This window comes from Hippocampus bargibanti, linkage group LG13 (genome assembly GCF_051943395.1).
Source record: "Hippocampus bargibanti isolate YZ-2025 linkage group LG13, ASM5194339v1, whole genome shotgun sequence".
NCBI classification, from domain to species: Eukaryota; Metazoa; Chordata; class Actinopteri; order Syngnathiformes; family Syngnathidae; genus Hippocampus; species Hippocampus bargibanti.
Genome location: NC_142746.1, coordinates 22836601 through 22850548, shown reverse-complemented (window position 1 = coordinate 22850548; position 13948 = coordinate 22836601). Strand labels below are relative to the sequence as shown.

At 52.6% G+C, this 13948-nt stretch overlaps 1 protein-coding gene across 6 annotated transcripts; it reads left to right on the top strand.

Moving 5' to 3' along the window:
- The first annotated feature begins 26 nt into the window (after positions 1–26).
- Positions 27–13834, top strand: psda (pleckstrin and Sec7 domain containing a). Of its 6 annotated transcripts, none has more exons than XM_089012753.1 (18): positions 27–140; positions 2366–4344; positions 4514–4613; positions 4996–5222; positions 5300–5548; positions 5640–5806; positions 7780–7971; positions 8040–8120; positions 9107–9219; positions 9303–9361; positions 9435–9524; positions 11087–11130; positions 11203–11393; positions 11468–11538; positions 12146–12303; positions 12579–12723; positions 12792–12935; positions 13435–13834. In XM_089012753.1, the coding sequence occupies exons 2-18, from the start codon at positions 2497–2499 to the stop codon at positions 13750–13752; spliced, it is 4197 nt and encodes a 1398-aa protein (XP_088868879.1). In that variant the 5' UTR covers positions 27–140; positions 2366–2496; the 3' UTR covers positions 13753–13834. The 6 variants fall into 6 exon arrangements, with proteins under 6 accessions (XP_088868879.1, XP_088868878.1, XP_088868877.1 ...); XM_089012752.1 differs by lacking the exon at positions 27–140 and adding an exon at positions 147–1911; XM_089012751.1 differs by lacking the exon at positions 27–140 and adding an exon at positions 147–2273.
- The last annotated feature ends 114 nt before the right edge of the window (positions 13835–13948 follow it).

Here is a 13948-nt window from a genome sequence, read left to right as displayed (position 1 = left end):
AAGTCAGAGTCACCGTGGAAACACGAGCGCAGCGGAGAACGCCAACCGAAAGCACAAATGGAACCGAACCGCCGCTTCTAAAACCGCAGGGGGTCAGAGTGGTTCCGACGCCACCGCCAACAACAAGAGCACTACGGGAGGTGAGTCCGACTAGGTGACTGACTACTTGGGATTCTCAAGGTGCTCCGGTCCGGACCCAAGTCGGTTCTACTTGAGTTCAACAACTATTTGGACCAGTTCAACTTCAATTTGTAGATTTATTTGTAACATGTTCTGGTTCAATTTGTTGTTAAAGTGCTATAGAAGTCAATACGTGTTGTATTGAAGTTGAACGTGTTGTCTTTGAATTCGGACCAGTTCTAATGAATTGGACGTCAACTTGTTTAAGTTGAGGTTGCTTTTGGGTCAGGCCAGGACAAATCGGGGGCTGTTCTGTTCTTACCAGTTTGTACCATATTCCTGTATTTTTGGGAAATGTGTGGAATTGAACGTGCCGTGACGTTAGACCAGATACGAGCGGTTCCGTGTGTGAAAAGTTCCTCGCGACTGACACATGAAAGGTTCCATGTAGTAATAGGAGTTGGTGGGAAATCCGTTATTTGATCGAAAGAAGAAAATATATCCTGAGCAAGTCCTATTAGCAATGATCAATAATGAGGCGGTACCGATCCATGCGCACCAAATCCAGCAGACATTTAAACAGCTTCTTCCCCCAAGCCATTAACTCTTTGAACTCTTCAACAGTAGCCAAAATGGAACTGTATAGTACCACTTAGCAGTTTTTTTTACGACGATACTAGTGCAGCGTGTTCTACCGGAAACAAATTCCTTGTGTGTTCTACATACTTGGCAATAAAGATGATTCTGATTCTGATTCTGATTCTGATTCTGAAAAGAACTATTTGAGAAAGAATTTTGAGATGCCTGCAAAGAACTTGAATGACCTTGACAATGAGGCCAAAATGTAATTTTCACTCGAGCCGTTTCTCGGCTGTCGCTTCGGGGAAGCGATGCAAAAATCATTTGGGCGCAGACTGGAACCACTGAGGAACTGGGCTAAAACTCATCAAGAACTGTTTGGAAAAGGCCCAGAATTTGGTCTCGTCTTTGTGCCTCCTCATTTTGAAGCAATTAAGACGTGAAGCAAATGGCCAAACCTGTGACCGTGACCTCTTCAATGACCTCGTCGCCCCCTCACTTCCTGAAATGTGAGTGAGATGTTCAAGCATGCGTGAAAGATGATGACGTTTGTTCGTGGGCCATCTTTCCATTGTCTAGCGCTTCTCTTCATGAGGCTGGCGGGCAGACTGAGGCCTTTTCAAGTCAAAGTCAGCTTTATTGTCAAATATGCTAAGATGCGTGACATTTTCCAGCTACATTGGGGCAAGAGGCAGGGCGTGCTCTGCACGGGTCATCGCAGAGCCCCAACCTCTAGCGTGGATGTTTTTAAAATACAATACAATACATATTGATTTAACAACAGCTGTAACAAAGCGCTTAGCATGCATAGCATCAAAGACAGATGTGTCTAAGTAGCTGGGAAAAAAAGCCACTCCGACACCCGGAGAAAACGCGACGTCTCGGAGATGTCAACTGAGCTCTGACAGTCGGGATGCGAGCCAACCGTGTCACGGCGGCCGGGGGCGTGGCCAGGTGTGTTAGTGGCGCGCTCAGGCGCGTGTTCGTAGCGCGCTCAGGAATTACCAGCCGCAAGGACAGATGGCAAAGCCCCGCCATTGGCTACCAGGAGTCCCGGAAAAAAGTGGGCGGGGTCAGGCTGATTGATAAAGCAGGAAGAGGCGCTGCCCGGCCAGCCAGCCAGCCGGCACACAACAAGTGAGACAAGAGGAATAGCCGCCACTGCTGCGTTGCTACAGCAACGCAGAGGACATGACAGCAGAGGACACGCAGGTAGGCTTATAGCTCCATTCACGGCGACATCCGGACTACCTCAACTGCCTGTTTGTGTGTGTCTGTATTGTGTCCGTATATGAGAGACAGAGTGTGTGTCTCTGCATAAATGTGTGTGTGTGTGAGTATGAGAGAATTTGTGAGAGGTAATCCTATTAGCCTTCTATTTGTGTTCCGCAAAAGTCGCACTAAGCGTCTTCTTATCTGTGTGTGCGCGCGTGTGTGTGTGTGTGCGTGTTGACTTGCAGTGTGTAAGTTTGGCACTCATCGGCGGATTGAAAAAACTGAATTAGCGACATGTAACGATCAGGTGTGTTGTTGCTTCCGACCGATCCAGCAATACTTTGAGCATTGATTAACAGGTAACGTTAGACGGGCGAGAACCGATAGAACAGATCCGTCACTTTGCGAGGTCATCCTTTCCTATCTAATCAGAACGTTTCTTCTTCTGCAGCCTGGCAAAATGACAACAGAACATTCACGGTGCTCCGGCGACACCTCCAAATATCTTCTAAGCCTTTAGCATGTATGGACCAGTTGGTCCAGAACCGTCAGGAAAGGTCTTCGGGCATTTGAGGTGGTAAAATGTCCCAGCCAGGCAAAGTCCTCCATCTGTATGTTGAGGTACGGTCTGCGAGTGAAGAAGAAGGAAGCGTCCACGGGATAGGAGATGACGGAAGGAGTCACCTGATCCTTCAGTGTCCGGATGTTCTCCCTCACTCTCAAAGGAGCCCCGTCCTATCCAGCCCACACCGAAGTCCGGACCTTTCCCCAGGTACCCGGTGCAGAATACCGCTCGGGATCCAGAGCTCCGCTACCTCCATCTCGTCCCCCAGGCACTCGGTCAGCCCCCGGGGACGATCCCCGGATGACCTGGATACCTCTGCTTACTTCCGCCGGGAGGAGATGGTACCCAACACGTTTGAGGACTTGCTTCAGGTCCTTACATGCGCAACAAACTCTCAAGGACATCCGTACGCTGGAGGTTTTACCCCGTCGTTGGACGCTTACCCCTATCAAAGGCGGAAGTTTGCTGATCCCCCGTCAGGATTTGGAGGCGTAACTGCACCTTGTACACCCACTTTCCACCGCCGGTCCTGTGACGTCCCAGGTTCAGGCGATCGGGAGAGGAAATCGTCCGTAGTGACCTTCGGGTATATTGAGAAAGCCAATGTTCATATGATGGGCGACCGTCGCCTGAGTGATCCGTTAGGATCTGGGAATCGGGTCAGACGGGGTGACCCTCCCTGCCCCGTTCACCATCGGCCCTCTCCAAATCCGGGGTCTCCGTTCCTACACAGAGACGCGGTAGCTCGAGATGCCACCTGCCGGGCCTTGGAAGAGTTCGGCTCACCGGAATTGCGCCGGCGCTTTGCGGGTCGTGGCAATGAGAACTACAACCCGACCTTGCCGCGACACCACGATTGGCCAACCTGCCGCTCGTGGGGAGGGTCGCCGATCCCTGCCCACGCTACCCTCACTTTGCCCTCCGGCGCTCACCTCAGAGACTTTGATAGGGGAGTTTGTCAGAACTCCCCCAACGGATTGGGAACAAGGCCCGAGTCCAATCAGCTCCGTACCCACAGCCGGTTCTCTCCCCACTCAGCAGCTCGGACATCCGGGTGTCGTTCTCACGGTGCTTTCCAGATCCTGCGGCCACCTTGGTTCGGGGAAGAAAGTCACAGACTGCCCAGCGGATTCCAACCACCTTTCCCGGCCGGACGACCCGCCGATATCCATCCCGATGTCCCAAGCGGCGCCGCCAGTGCGGTGCGAAGCTCCTCCCCGTTTTCCAACGCTGACATTTTTGGGGGTCACCAAAGTCCTTCTCCGACGCCTTCCCCGTCTGCGTCTTTGAGGTCACTCAGTCCAAACGTCGGAGAGTCATTGCTTGAAAACCCTCAAGCGGTTTCTGACCTTTATGAGGACCCCTCCTTGGATCCGCTACGGGAAAACCAACTGAAGCCACGATGGAAGCCAGATAAAGCCAAAGTTCAAGTCGAAGCGGAAAGCGTCTCGCATCCCTTGACCAGGAAAGGACCCTGCTGCCCCGCGGCTTCTCACTTACGTGTTTTAAGCCAGCGCCAGGAACAGAATTCCAAGGCCGCTGTCCCGCACTCACAGCAGGAGCTCAGGAGGACCAGTCCAGTCCAAGACAGACTTCAGGTCAGTCAAGCAAAGTCCCGGCGCTTTGCCGCCAGACCCGACGGAAAGAGTTCCAGAAAGCAGAGTGACGACAAGGCAAGACGGGATCCTTGCGGACCGCTCGGGCGTTTATCGCCGACTCGGCAGGAAAGCGTTGGGGATCTCAACAAGGTTGCTGGGACGTCCTCTCGGTGTTCCGGCGGGCTGACGGGAGGAAGCTTGGGCGACGGGAACGCCTCTCCTGAAAGCTGGAGCCGGTCCAGCCGCGATATGGGCTCTGGGATCCAGGTCGGAGTTTGCTCACCTTTGACCTCTGTGCCCCCAAAGCTGGCATTTTCTCACGCTATCATTCCAACGACAAACAGAGAAATCCGACAGTGCAGAGCTGCATCGATTGTAGCTTTGAAAAGTTTGCCTCGCCAAAGTTTAACAGCGCATTTTTCTTGACTCTTTTCAGTCAACGCAAAGTTCAGACGCCAGTCTGCCTTCGAGGTCGCAGAAAATCGCCCAGGCCAAGTGGAACTTCCTGTTTGGCCACCAAGACAGCGCCGATAAAGGTCACAGGTTTACACTCGCGCACACACGATGAATGAGTGAATAAATGGAGAAATAAATCCATGAATAAACAAAAGCATGAATAAAAATGAAGTCGTGTCCAGACGCACGTGGCATTTTGCTGCTGGTTCAAGTCCCGTTATTCCAAGTTTGAAGGAGCTTATTTGGGGGGTTTACTGAGGATGGCTCATTTGGCCCCGAAGGACCTGACCAAAAAATGTGGGTGAAACCCAATTGGCTCCATTTTGGGAATGCTCTTGTTAGCTTCTCACAGCGCTCACCGGCACCTGTCAAGATCCACCAAATACGTCACGTCAAAAATGTTGACATATGTCCCAAAAAGAAAGCTTTTGACACCTTGACTGCCTTTGGTCTTCGATCCAGGCAGTCCCCGGCCCGCCGAGTCCTCTCTAAGCCCCTCCCCCGCCGAGCAGAGGCGGTGTGGGAGGGGCGTCGCAGGTCAAAGGTCATCTCCTCACCAGGAGGTCCAGGTGGAACCGCTCACCTCCGAGCGGGCAGATTCCAGCCCGGATTGGACGGGCGCCAAATATTCCGAGACGGACCTGGACCGCGTGCCGCTACGCCGCTACCGAGAAACGGACCTGGACGAGGTGATGTCAAAATGCAAAAGTCTGTCCGTGGCAAGCACGGTAACGAGGGCCCGTACGCTCCCCTTGCGTCGCCGCAGGCGATGCGGGCCGAGGCGGCCCGGGAGGATCCCGGCCAAGCGGAGCGCCAGAAGCTGAAGGCCGCCGACGTCGCCCTGCGGCCGCCCGAGAGCCGCCTGGATTCTTTCAGCCGCCATTTTGAAAGCATCATGGAGGGTCACCGGGCCAAAGGAACCTCCTTCAGCAGCCTGGACAGCGTCGACCTGCTGACCTCGGGGTCCGCGTCCGTCTTCACCTTTGACCTTACCACCCTCACCCCCGAAATCCAGGTGGGTGCGCCCTCTCTTTCCTCTTTTGGCTTTTGTTCTCCGGGCGCTGACGGAGACCGCCGTCGGTCCGTCGATCGGTCCGTGCGTGCAGAGTCAGATCTCCCGGAGCGCCCAGAACATCGTCCAGCCGGGCTTCGCCCCTTTGACAAAAGCGGGCGAGCCCGCCGCCCCGTCGGAGATTTCATTGGACGACAGCTCGGCGCCAAAAGGGCCCGAACGGCGCTCCATCCTCAAAGACGCCAGCTCGCCACCAACCAGGTGAGGCCACAAGCACATTGGACACCAAAGCGGCGCCAAATTGCTGTCCCACGTCTGCCGTGTGGACGCTCAAAATGCTCTTCGGTATTTGTTGTTCATTTATTTTGTCATTTGTATAGCTCGCTAGCTCGCTAGCTAGCTAGCGAGCTATGCATTTATTTGTTTGTTTGTCTATTTATCTGTCTGTCTATTTTTTGATGTGTTTGTGTATTTATTTATTTAACTATTTATTGAATTATGTATTTATTGCTCTGTCTATTTATTTATTTATGTTTGTGTATTTATTTATTTAGCTATTTATTCATTTATGTATGTATGTATTTATATATGTATGTCAGTCTATTAGTTTATTTATTTATGTATTTATTTATCTGTCTGTCTATTTATCTATTTTTTATGTTTTTGTATTTATATATTTAGTTATTTATCTGTCTTTCTATTTGTTGATTTATCTATTTATGTGTTTGTGTACTTATTTATTCAGCTATTTATTGATTTATTTATGTATTTATCTATTTATTTATGTATGTATCTGTCTGTCTATTTTTTGATGTATCTATTTGTGTTTGTGTATTTATATATTTATTTGTGTTTGTTTTATTTGTATTTATTTTAACGTATATTTCGTTTTGTTTTTATTTATATATACATATTGTTTTAATTTCAATTTTATTTTTGCGCTTTTTTTAATCTTTATTTTTGTTTTTAGAATAATAATAATAAATAATAATACATTTTATTTATCAGCGCCTTTCAAAACTCTCAAGGACACTTTACAGGCGCAGGATATTTTTGCGGGTGAGCAGCGGCAGCCACACGCACTCAACCCGCAAGTAACATCAAGTAAAAAAAAAATGTTATTTATATTTTTGTTTTTATTTTATTTCTTTCTTTCTTTCTTCCTGCAGATGTGCAACTAACAACTTTTTTTTTCACTCCAAATGAAAAGAGAGTGACCTTTCTCGTTGAAAGGTAAACGTTGTGAGAAGATGAAGTTTGTCCTGGTTGGGCGGACGCCGTCCGTCTCTCTCCAACGCTTTCAGTTGAGAATTCCAAGTTGTGTAGGCCACGCCCCCTTGGAGGCAGATGAACGGAAGGAGGAAATTCCAGATGCAAAACTCCCCCACGTCGCCGCCCGGCAGGCGGAATCCTCGGCCGACGTCGGCGTGAACGAGATCAGGAAAAAAAACTTCCTGCTAGCCGCTAGCGCGCTAAGAAGGAACTGCGGGAAGGTCAAGAGGACCAACGTTGACCTCAGTTGGGCCGCTCTGAGCGTTGCGCGAGAAGAGCTGCGAAGACGAAAAAGACGCCATTTTGACGGCCAGGGTTGCCACGGAGACGGATGACACCCAAATCTTGGCGCGGCGGCCATGCTGACGTGGGACGCTACCTGCTGTGCTGGGGGGGGCGGGGCTCTGGAGGACACCTACCTCCGCGCCCCGATTGCCGCGTACAGGTCAGACGACGAGGCGCTCGTCCTTTTGTCTTTGCGGGGCCGCCATCTCGCTTCTTCGCTTGCAGACGGGCGACAAAAGCTTCCGTCGGGTGCTTTGACCGTCTGTCTGTCCGCTTCTATTTAGTGTCCTGAGGTTTAGTCATGTGACGCCGGCAAGTGGGAGGAGCCTCGTTGTGTGATTGACGCTTCCTGTTGTGCGATATTCATCTTTATGGATTTTACGGTCGTGCGATCTTTGATGATGGATGAACGGGGGCGGGGCATGCATTTCCTGTGTCGTCTCCTCCGGAATGGCCGACATCCACTTCCTGTTTGACATCCTCCTCCTTTGTGGGCGCAAGGAAGAGGAAGCCGTCGCAGATTGACCATCGGGTGGCGCCCCTCGCCTCCCCCGTCCGTCGCGGCGTTCTCGCGTCCTTTGTGAACGTGTGACATTCACACTGTGTCGCCATGACGACCAAAGAAAGTTGGAACAACGTCGCAAAAGTGGCCCAAAAGTGTTTGTTCTTCCTTTCAGGGAGCATGCGGCCAAGCGCCCCCCGGAGTCGCTGCGCCAGCAAGCCCACGTGGCGGAACGACTGGCGGGCGGCGACCGACGAGGGGGCGCGCTGACCAACGGCGACCCCAAGGCCGCCAAACGCCTGGCCGAGCGCCTCTATCGTCTGCAAGGCTTCCGCAAGTCCGACGTGTCGTCGCACCTGAGCAAAAAGTGGGTTGTGTACACGCGGGGGGGTGCGCCGATGAGGATGTGACACCGGTGCGCGTTTGTCTTGGCAGTAACGACTTTGGTCAGATGGTGGCGGAAGAATATCTCTTGAACTTTGACTTCGACGGTCTCGCCATTGACCAAGCGCTCAGGTTAGCGTCGCACAGAGGCATCATACACATTTGGGGTCTCAACCCGTGGCCAGGGGGCCGGATCTGGCCCCTTGTGTCATTTTACGGGGCCCGGACCTCACCTAATGTTGCTGATCCATCGAATTGTGCGTGTTAACGCTGAAAGAAAACAGAGCGGACGGCAGCCGTCCTGCTTGAAACAATTTACTGAACACACCCGGTGCTGCAGCACATGTAGACCGACGATCAGTGACAAAAGGAATTCAACTCCAGTCTCTCCTCACACCATCAACATTTTTCAGCCTTTATTTGTCTCGGTGCAGAAATTTGACAGCAGCACAAACAATATACAGGAGCTGCTGTAAAGGCAGCCACTCCCGTGGCGCCATTTTGAAGTCAACAATCAAGAAATGAGAAGACAAAAGACACAGACGGTCTTCAATCTTTAGCACTTTCTGCCCCCTCTTACATGTATGAAGCCGTTCTAGATGAAAGAGGAGAGGATCAAAGCGTCCTTTTGCCCAGTGGATCAGAGATGTCATAGTGAAATGTACATACGTACAACATACGAGCTAAATGTTGAAAGCAAACACAAAGCTGTAGCATCCATTGATGAAAAGAGATTGTCTCCCGTCCCACGTACTGTAAATCCGCTTCAATTCCAAGCCGCGACCGTTCCGCGTACGCATTGACGCTCTGCTCTTTCCGCCGGATAAAGCGGGGCTGTGAAAATGCTGCCCATGATAGGCGCAAAAAAAGCACAATCGCCCCAAAGCTGTCCGGCCGTGACGGTCAAATAGCAATGACATTCCTCCCAAATCAAAAACGGTGCTGGCGTATTCGTGCCGCAACGCAAAACAACAAAAAAAAGCAAGGCTTGTGAGAGCACTTGCTTTTGTATCGCGAGTATTGATCCATACCCCATTGGACCTACTAGCTTAATGCTAACACCAGCGCCATCTTGGACATTCAAATACATCTGCATCTGTCGCCATTTTCCCTTCCAGAATCTTCCTGAGCAAGTTGACGCTAACGGGCGAAACTCAAGAGCGAGAGCGGGTCCTCGCTCACTTTTCCCGAAGATACGTCGCCTGCAACCCCCGCAGCCGCGCCCCCCAAGGTGCTCGCCGCCGCGCCGCGCCACGCACGCACGCACGCACGCACGAATACCCCCCCACCTCACGTTCTTGTTATTGTTCTCAGACAGCATCCACACGCTGACTTGCGCTCTGATGCTGTTGAATGTTGATCTCCATGGCAACGTGAGTGTGATGGACGCCTCGCGCTTGCGGAGGAAGACACGTCCTGAGCAATTGTCTGTCCCTGCGCCTGCAGAATGTCGGCAAGAGGATGTCCTGCAGTCAGTTCATCTCCAACCTGGAAGGTTTGAACAATGGAAAAGATTTTCACAAAGATATGCTGAAGGTGAGCGCACACACGCGCGCACACACACGCGCACACACACGCACACACACATATTGACCCCCCCCCCCCCCCCCCACGTCCCTAATATTGTGAGCCACTGTTGGTGCCAAAGAGACAAAACGTAAGAGACACCTGTCACGACGGTGGAACCTGGCCCCTCCCATTTTCCCCCTTCTGCAATATTTTGCACTTCCAGTGACTGACCCAACACATGATTGGCAGCTGAGGAGGTGGGCCCATGTCTACCGTCCGAGCGTGCCGATTGGCTGCAGCTGTTGAGGGGAAAATGCGCAGTGAGAGAGAGAAAAGGCGAGAGAGTCTCTCTCTCTCTCTCTCTCTCTCTCTCTCTCTCTCTCTCTCTCTCTCTCTCTCTCTCTCTCTCTCTCTCTCTCTCTCTCTCTCTCTCTCTCCGTCACTCGAGTCACAGCGCCAGAGGAAGACCAGGCGGAAAAAGCGTTTTTTTTTTACCCCGCAAGAACTTTGTCGTCTTCCTTGACGAGTCCGGCTCCAGATAAACGTCGGGCATTTTAGGCGGGGATGGAATGGTGACTGCGGAGTCGCCTGGACGGCGGCGCGTGACCGCGCCCACCCGGCCATCCGTTTACCTTTAGCGAGCGTGATCCAAGCACCTGAAGGCGCCGCCTCGCGACGTCCTCCAGAGGGCGACGTTGCGATCCAAGCGCCGGCGCCCGCCGTCTTTTCTCCGGCAACCGAAGCGACATGATCGGCGTCAACAGCATCCAGTCGGCGAGCCGGCCGCGTTCGCGCTCGTCGGGTTCGGTGCGGAGCCCCCGCCGTTCCCGAGACCCGCAGTCGTTCCGGCGCTCCAGGACGCCGCGCTCGCGCTCGCTCAAGCCGCTCGCCTTCCCCGACCTGCTGGGTCAAACGCAGGAGGAAGCGCCCAGGAACGCCAAGCGCAAGAGTGGCCAGAAAAAGAAGGTGGTCGAGCAGGAAGAGACGCCATTTGTCCGTCGCTCCGCCGCGGCCTCGTGGACAATCGACGTCCTGACGCTTGAAATTGGCGATTCCGGCCCCAATGTTGTCACCGGTGGCCCGGACGAGCGTCCCGCTCGGGTCACCGGATCGGCGGCGGGATTTTGGGACGCTCCTTGTGCCGTTTGCGCGCTTCGGAGTTCTTACGCGAGGAATGTCAAAGTCGGGACGGTTGCCGGCAAAATGGCTTCTCAACTCAATCGCTGGCATTGCCCAAATTATTCGGGAATTGAAAAGCGTCATTGCCCAGTTTGTTGTGGGTTTTTGTTGCTTGGGTGCCGAGAAAGCACCGGTCAGACCTCTGGCGATGTCTTTTCCCTTCCGCGTGGGGGCAGCATTCGCCTTTGGTCCATGTTAGCGCTTTGTTCTTTCTTCAGCTGTTGTTAAAGCGCGAAATCAATCAATGCGGAGCGGAATTCTGTGGGTCCTGAAATGGGAGTGAACGTGACAAAAACCCTGGCACCGGAGCGGACACATTGAATGCGTGAACGTCTCGAATGTTGAAAGGCGTGGGAGCACGAAAGCTAATGCTAAGCTAACTTGCGCGCTTTGTGTGTTTGTTTTGGCAGTCGTTGTACGCATCCATCAAGAAGGACAAACTCCAGTGGCCCACGTGAGTTTGCATAGCGCGGACGGCGAAGGACGGCGGCGCAATTTGCCCTTCACGTGCCGCTTGTTTGTCCAGCGACGAGGACGACCTCCGAACGTCCGCCTCGGATTCGGCGGACGCTCGAACAGACTCGGCCTCGCGCACCTTGAAGCGCGGCGGGACGGGCCGCCACCGGCTGGCGGCGGCGGCGCAGCGGGCCGACGGCGACTTGTACAAGAGCGGCTTCCTGGTGCGCAAAGTCCACGCCGACGCCGACGGCAAGAAAAGTACGTCGGCGTCTCGTCGTCCGCAAAAGGCGGAAACGTCCGAGCTGTTGCCGTTTTTTGTTGTTGCGTGGCAGCGGCGCGGGGCAAGCGAGGATGGAAGTCCTTCTACGCCAGCTTGAGGGGCCGCGTTCTCTACCTGCAGAAGGTAAATGAAAATCCGGCTCGGGGGCCAAATGCGGCCCCTGGCCCATTTTCATTCGGCCCGCAGCCTCCGTGGTAAAAGCCACCGCGTCTGGCTCGCATGCAGAATGAAGACATTGGGCAGTGGCGCTAACTTCTGCCATCCGGAGGCTCAATTAGGAACGACAACTTGGTATCACAGTCAGTGATTGAATTTTCTCCAATGGCGACAAAAGAACAATTAGAGTGATACCTTGCTTTTCAACCATAATCCATTCCAGAAACCGCTTTGTTCAAAAACCGAATGGGCACTTCTTATTATAATCAATGTCATTTGTTTTCATTTGTTCCAAGACTTTTTAAAAGCACTTTTGATTATTATTTTAGTTTACCGCATCAACGGTACACGAGCAGCTCATTTTATAATAATAAATAATAATACATTTTATTTCAAGCGCCTTTCAAAACACCCAAGGACACTTTACAATAAAAACAATAAAACAAAGCACATAACAATAAAACCATAAGTAAAATGATACATTTTAAAATACGATCAAGACAAACTTTCTTTTCACCAATTTTATTTCACTTGAACATTGGAAGAAAAAAAGATCTTTGTCTGTTTGTAACAGGACGAGTACGGCGCCGAGCGCCAGCTGACGGAAGACGACGTGAAAAACGGCGTGTCGCTGCACCACGCGCTGGCCATGAGAGCGGCCGACTACGCCAAGCGGCCCAACGTCTTTTACCTGCGCACCGCCGACTGGAGGGTCTTCCTCATGCAGGCGCCGTAAGCGAATCGCAAAGGGAGCCATTTTGAAAGCTAAAGTGCACTTTTGACGTGTCACTCGCCGCTGCCACCGCCATCTTGGATGTGACCGAGCAAGAACATTTGTTGCACTTGCGATTAGCACGTAGCCGTCGACCGCTAAGGCATGCGTGTGTCTCTCTCTCTCTCTCTCTCTCTCTCTCTCTCTCTCTCTCTCTCTCTCTCTCTCTCTCTCTCTCTCTCTCTCTCTCTCTCTCTCTCTCTCTCTCTCTCTCTCTCTCCCCCTCCCTCGGCAGGTCTCGCGAGGACATGCGCTCGTGGATCACCCGCATCAACGTGGTGGCGGCCATGTTCTCGGCTCCTCCCTTCCCGCCCGCCATCGGATCGCAGAAGCGCTTTGCTCGCCCCCTGCTGCCGGGATCCGCCAGCAAATTGTCGCAGGTCGCCATTTGCCCTTTTGCCTCCCTTGCGAGCCGCGCGCTTGACCTTTCATTTGTTTTGCGTGGCAGGACGAGCAAGCGGCGTCTCACGAGGCTCGCTTCCGAGCGGCGTCCGCGGACTTGGACCGGCTGGTTGCCGCCGCGCCGGACCGGAAGGTTAAAGGTCGCGAGTTGGACCAGCAGAAGGCACGACGGGAATATTTGGAGTTTGAGGTCAGGGATACTTTGCGTCTTCAGAATGATAAGATTGAAAAATTGTTTGTAAGACAGTAATTAACTCATTCGCTGCCATTCCCAAATTTATTCGGGTTGTGGGTGGGGCTGCCGATAATGCGCTGGTCAGACCTCTGGCAATGTTTTTCCCACCCACGAGGGGGCAGCATTTTCTTTTTGTCCACGTTAGCGCTTTGTTACAACTTCAGCTGTTGTTAAAGCGCAATCAATATCGTCTTGTATTTTGTACCGCCGTCCCCATTTCAAGCTCAGATAACTCCAGAGCCATATCACTTAGGAATTAACTCTTTTTTTTTCTGATGAAAGCAGTCAGTCTAAGGTTTCTTACGCTACATTGAATGTTGAGGTAGTCCAATATTGTGTGGTTTCCTGCAATTGGAGTGAAAATGACAAAAACCCTGGCACTGGAGCCGCACGTATCTGCACATCATTTGGCAGTGAATGAGTTAATGGTGACGTCATACCTTTCCCCACCCAGAAAACACGTTATGGTACATACGCCATGCTGCTCCGAGCCAAGATGTCCGCCGGCGAGGAGGATTTGGCAGCGTTTGAGGCGCGACTCTTTGAGGACGGCGGCGGAGGAGGAGGAGGAGGTGACCCGCACTTCAGTCCTTCGCCGCCGCCGCACGCCGACGGCAAAGAGAAGACGCGCGGCAGCAAAAGTTTCAAGGTCGCCACCTCGCATTTGCTGTGCGACGGCAGCGCCCAGCCAGAAGAGCAAAGCGGGAAGAACGACAACACGCCGCCGCCGCAAGCTGACAAATTTCCATCCAGACAGGAAGTGACGCTGTGACGTGCGCGCGCGCAATAACGCAGCGTGGGAAAAAAGGGAGGAAGGAAGAGGGGTGGGGGGGGATGCGCTTCATCTAAGAAATTGATGCCGGCGCTCCCCCCCCCCCTTCTGATGCTGTTGACATGGCAACAGACGGAGCAAATCGCCATGGCAACTATGGCCACAGCCTGAAGGAGTGTCGTCATGACAACGGGAG

Coding starts and splice junctions, on each gene's coding strand:
- psda (XM_089012753.1), top strand. CDS start 2,497: ATGTCCCAGCCAGGCAAAGTCCTCCATCTGTATGTTGAGGTACGGTCT. Junction 4,345..4,513: donor ATATGGGCTCTGGGATCCAG/GTCGGAGTTTGC, acceptor GACTCTTTTCAG/TCAACGCAAAGTTCAGACGC. Junction 9,525..11,086: donor TTCACAAAGATATGCTGAAG/GTGAGCGCACAC, acceptor TTGTTTTGGCAG/TCGTTGTACGCATCCATCAA.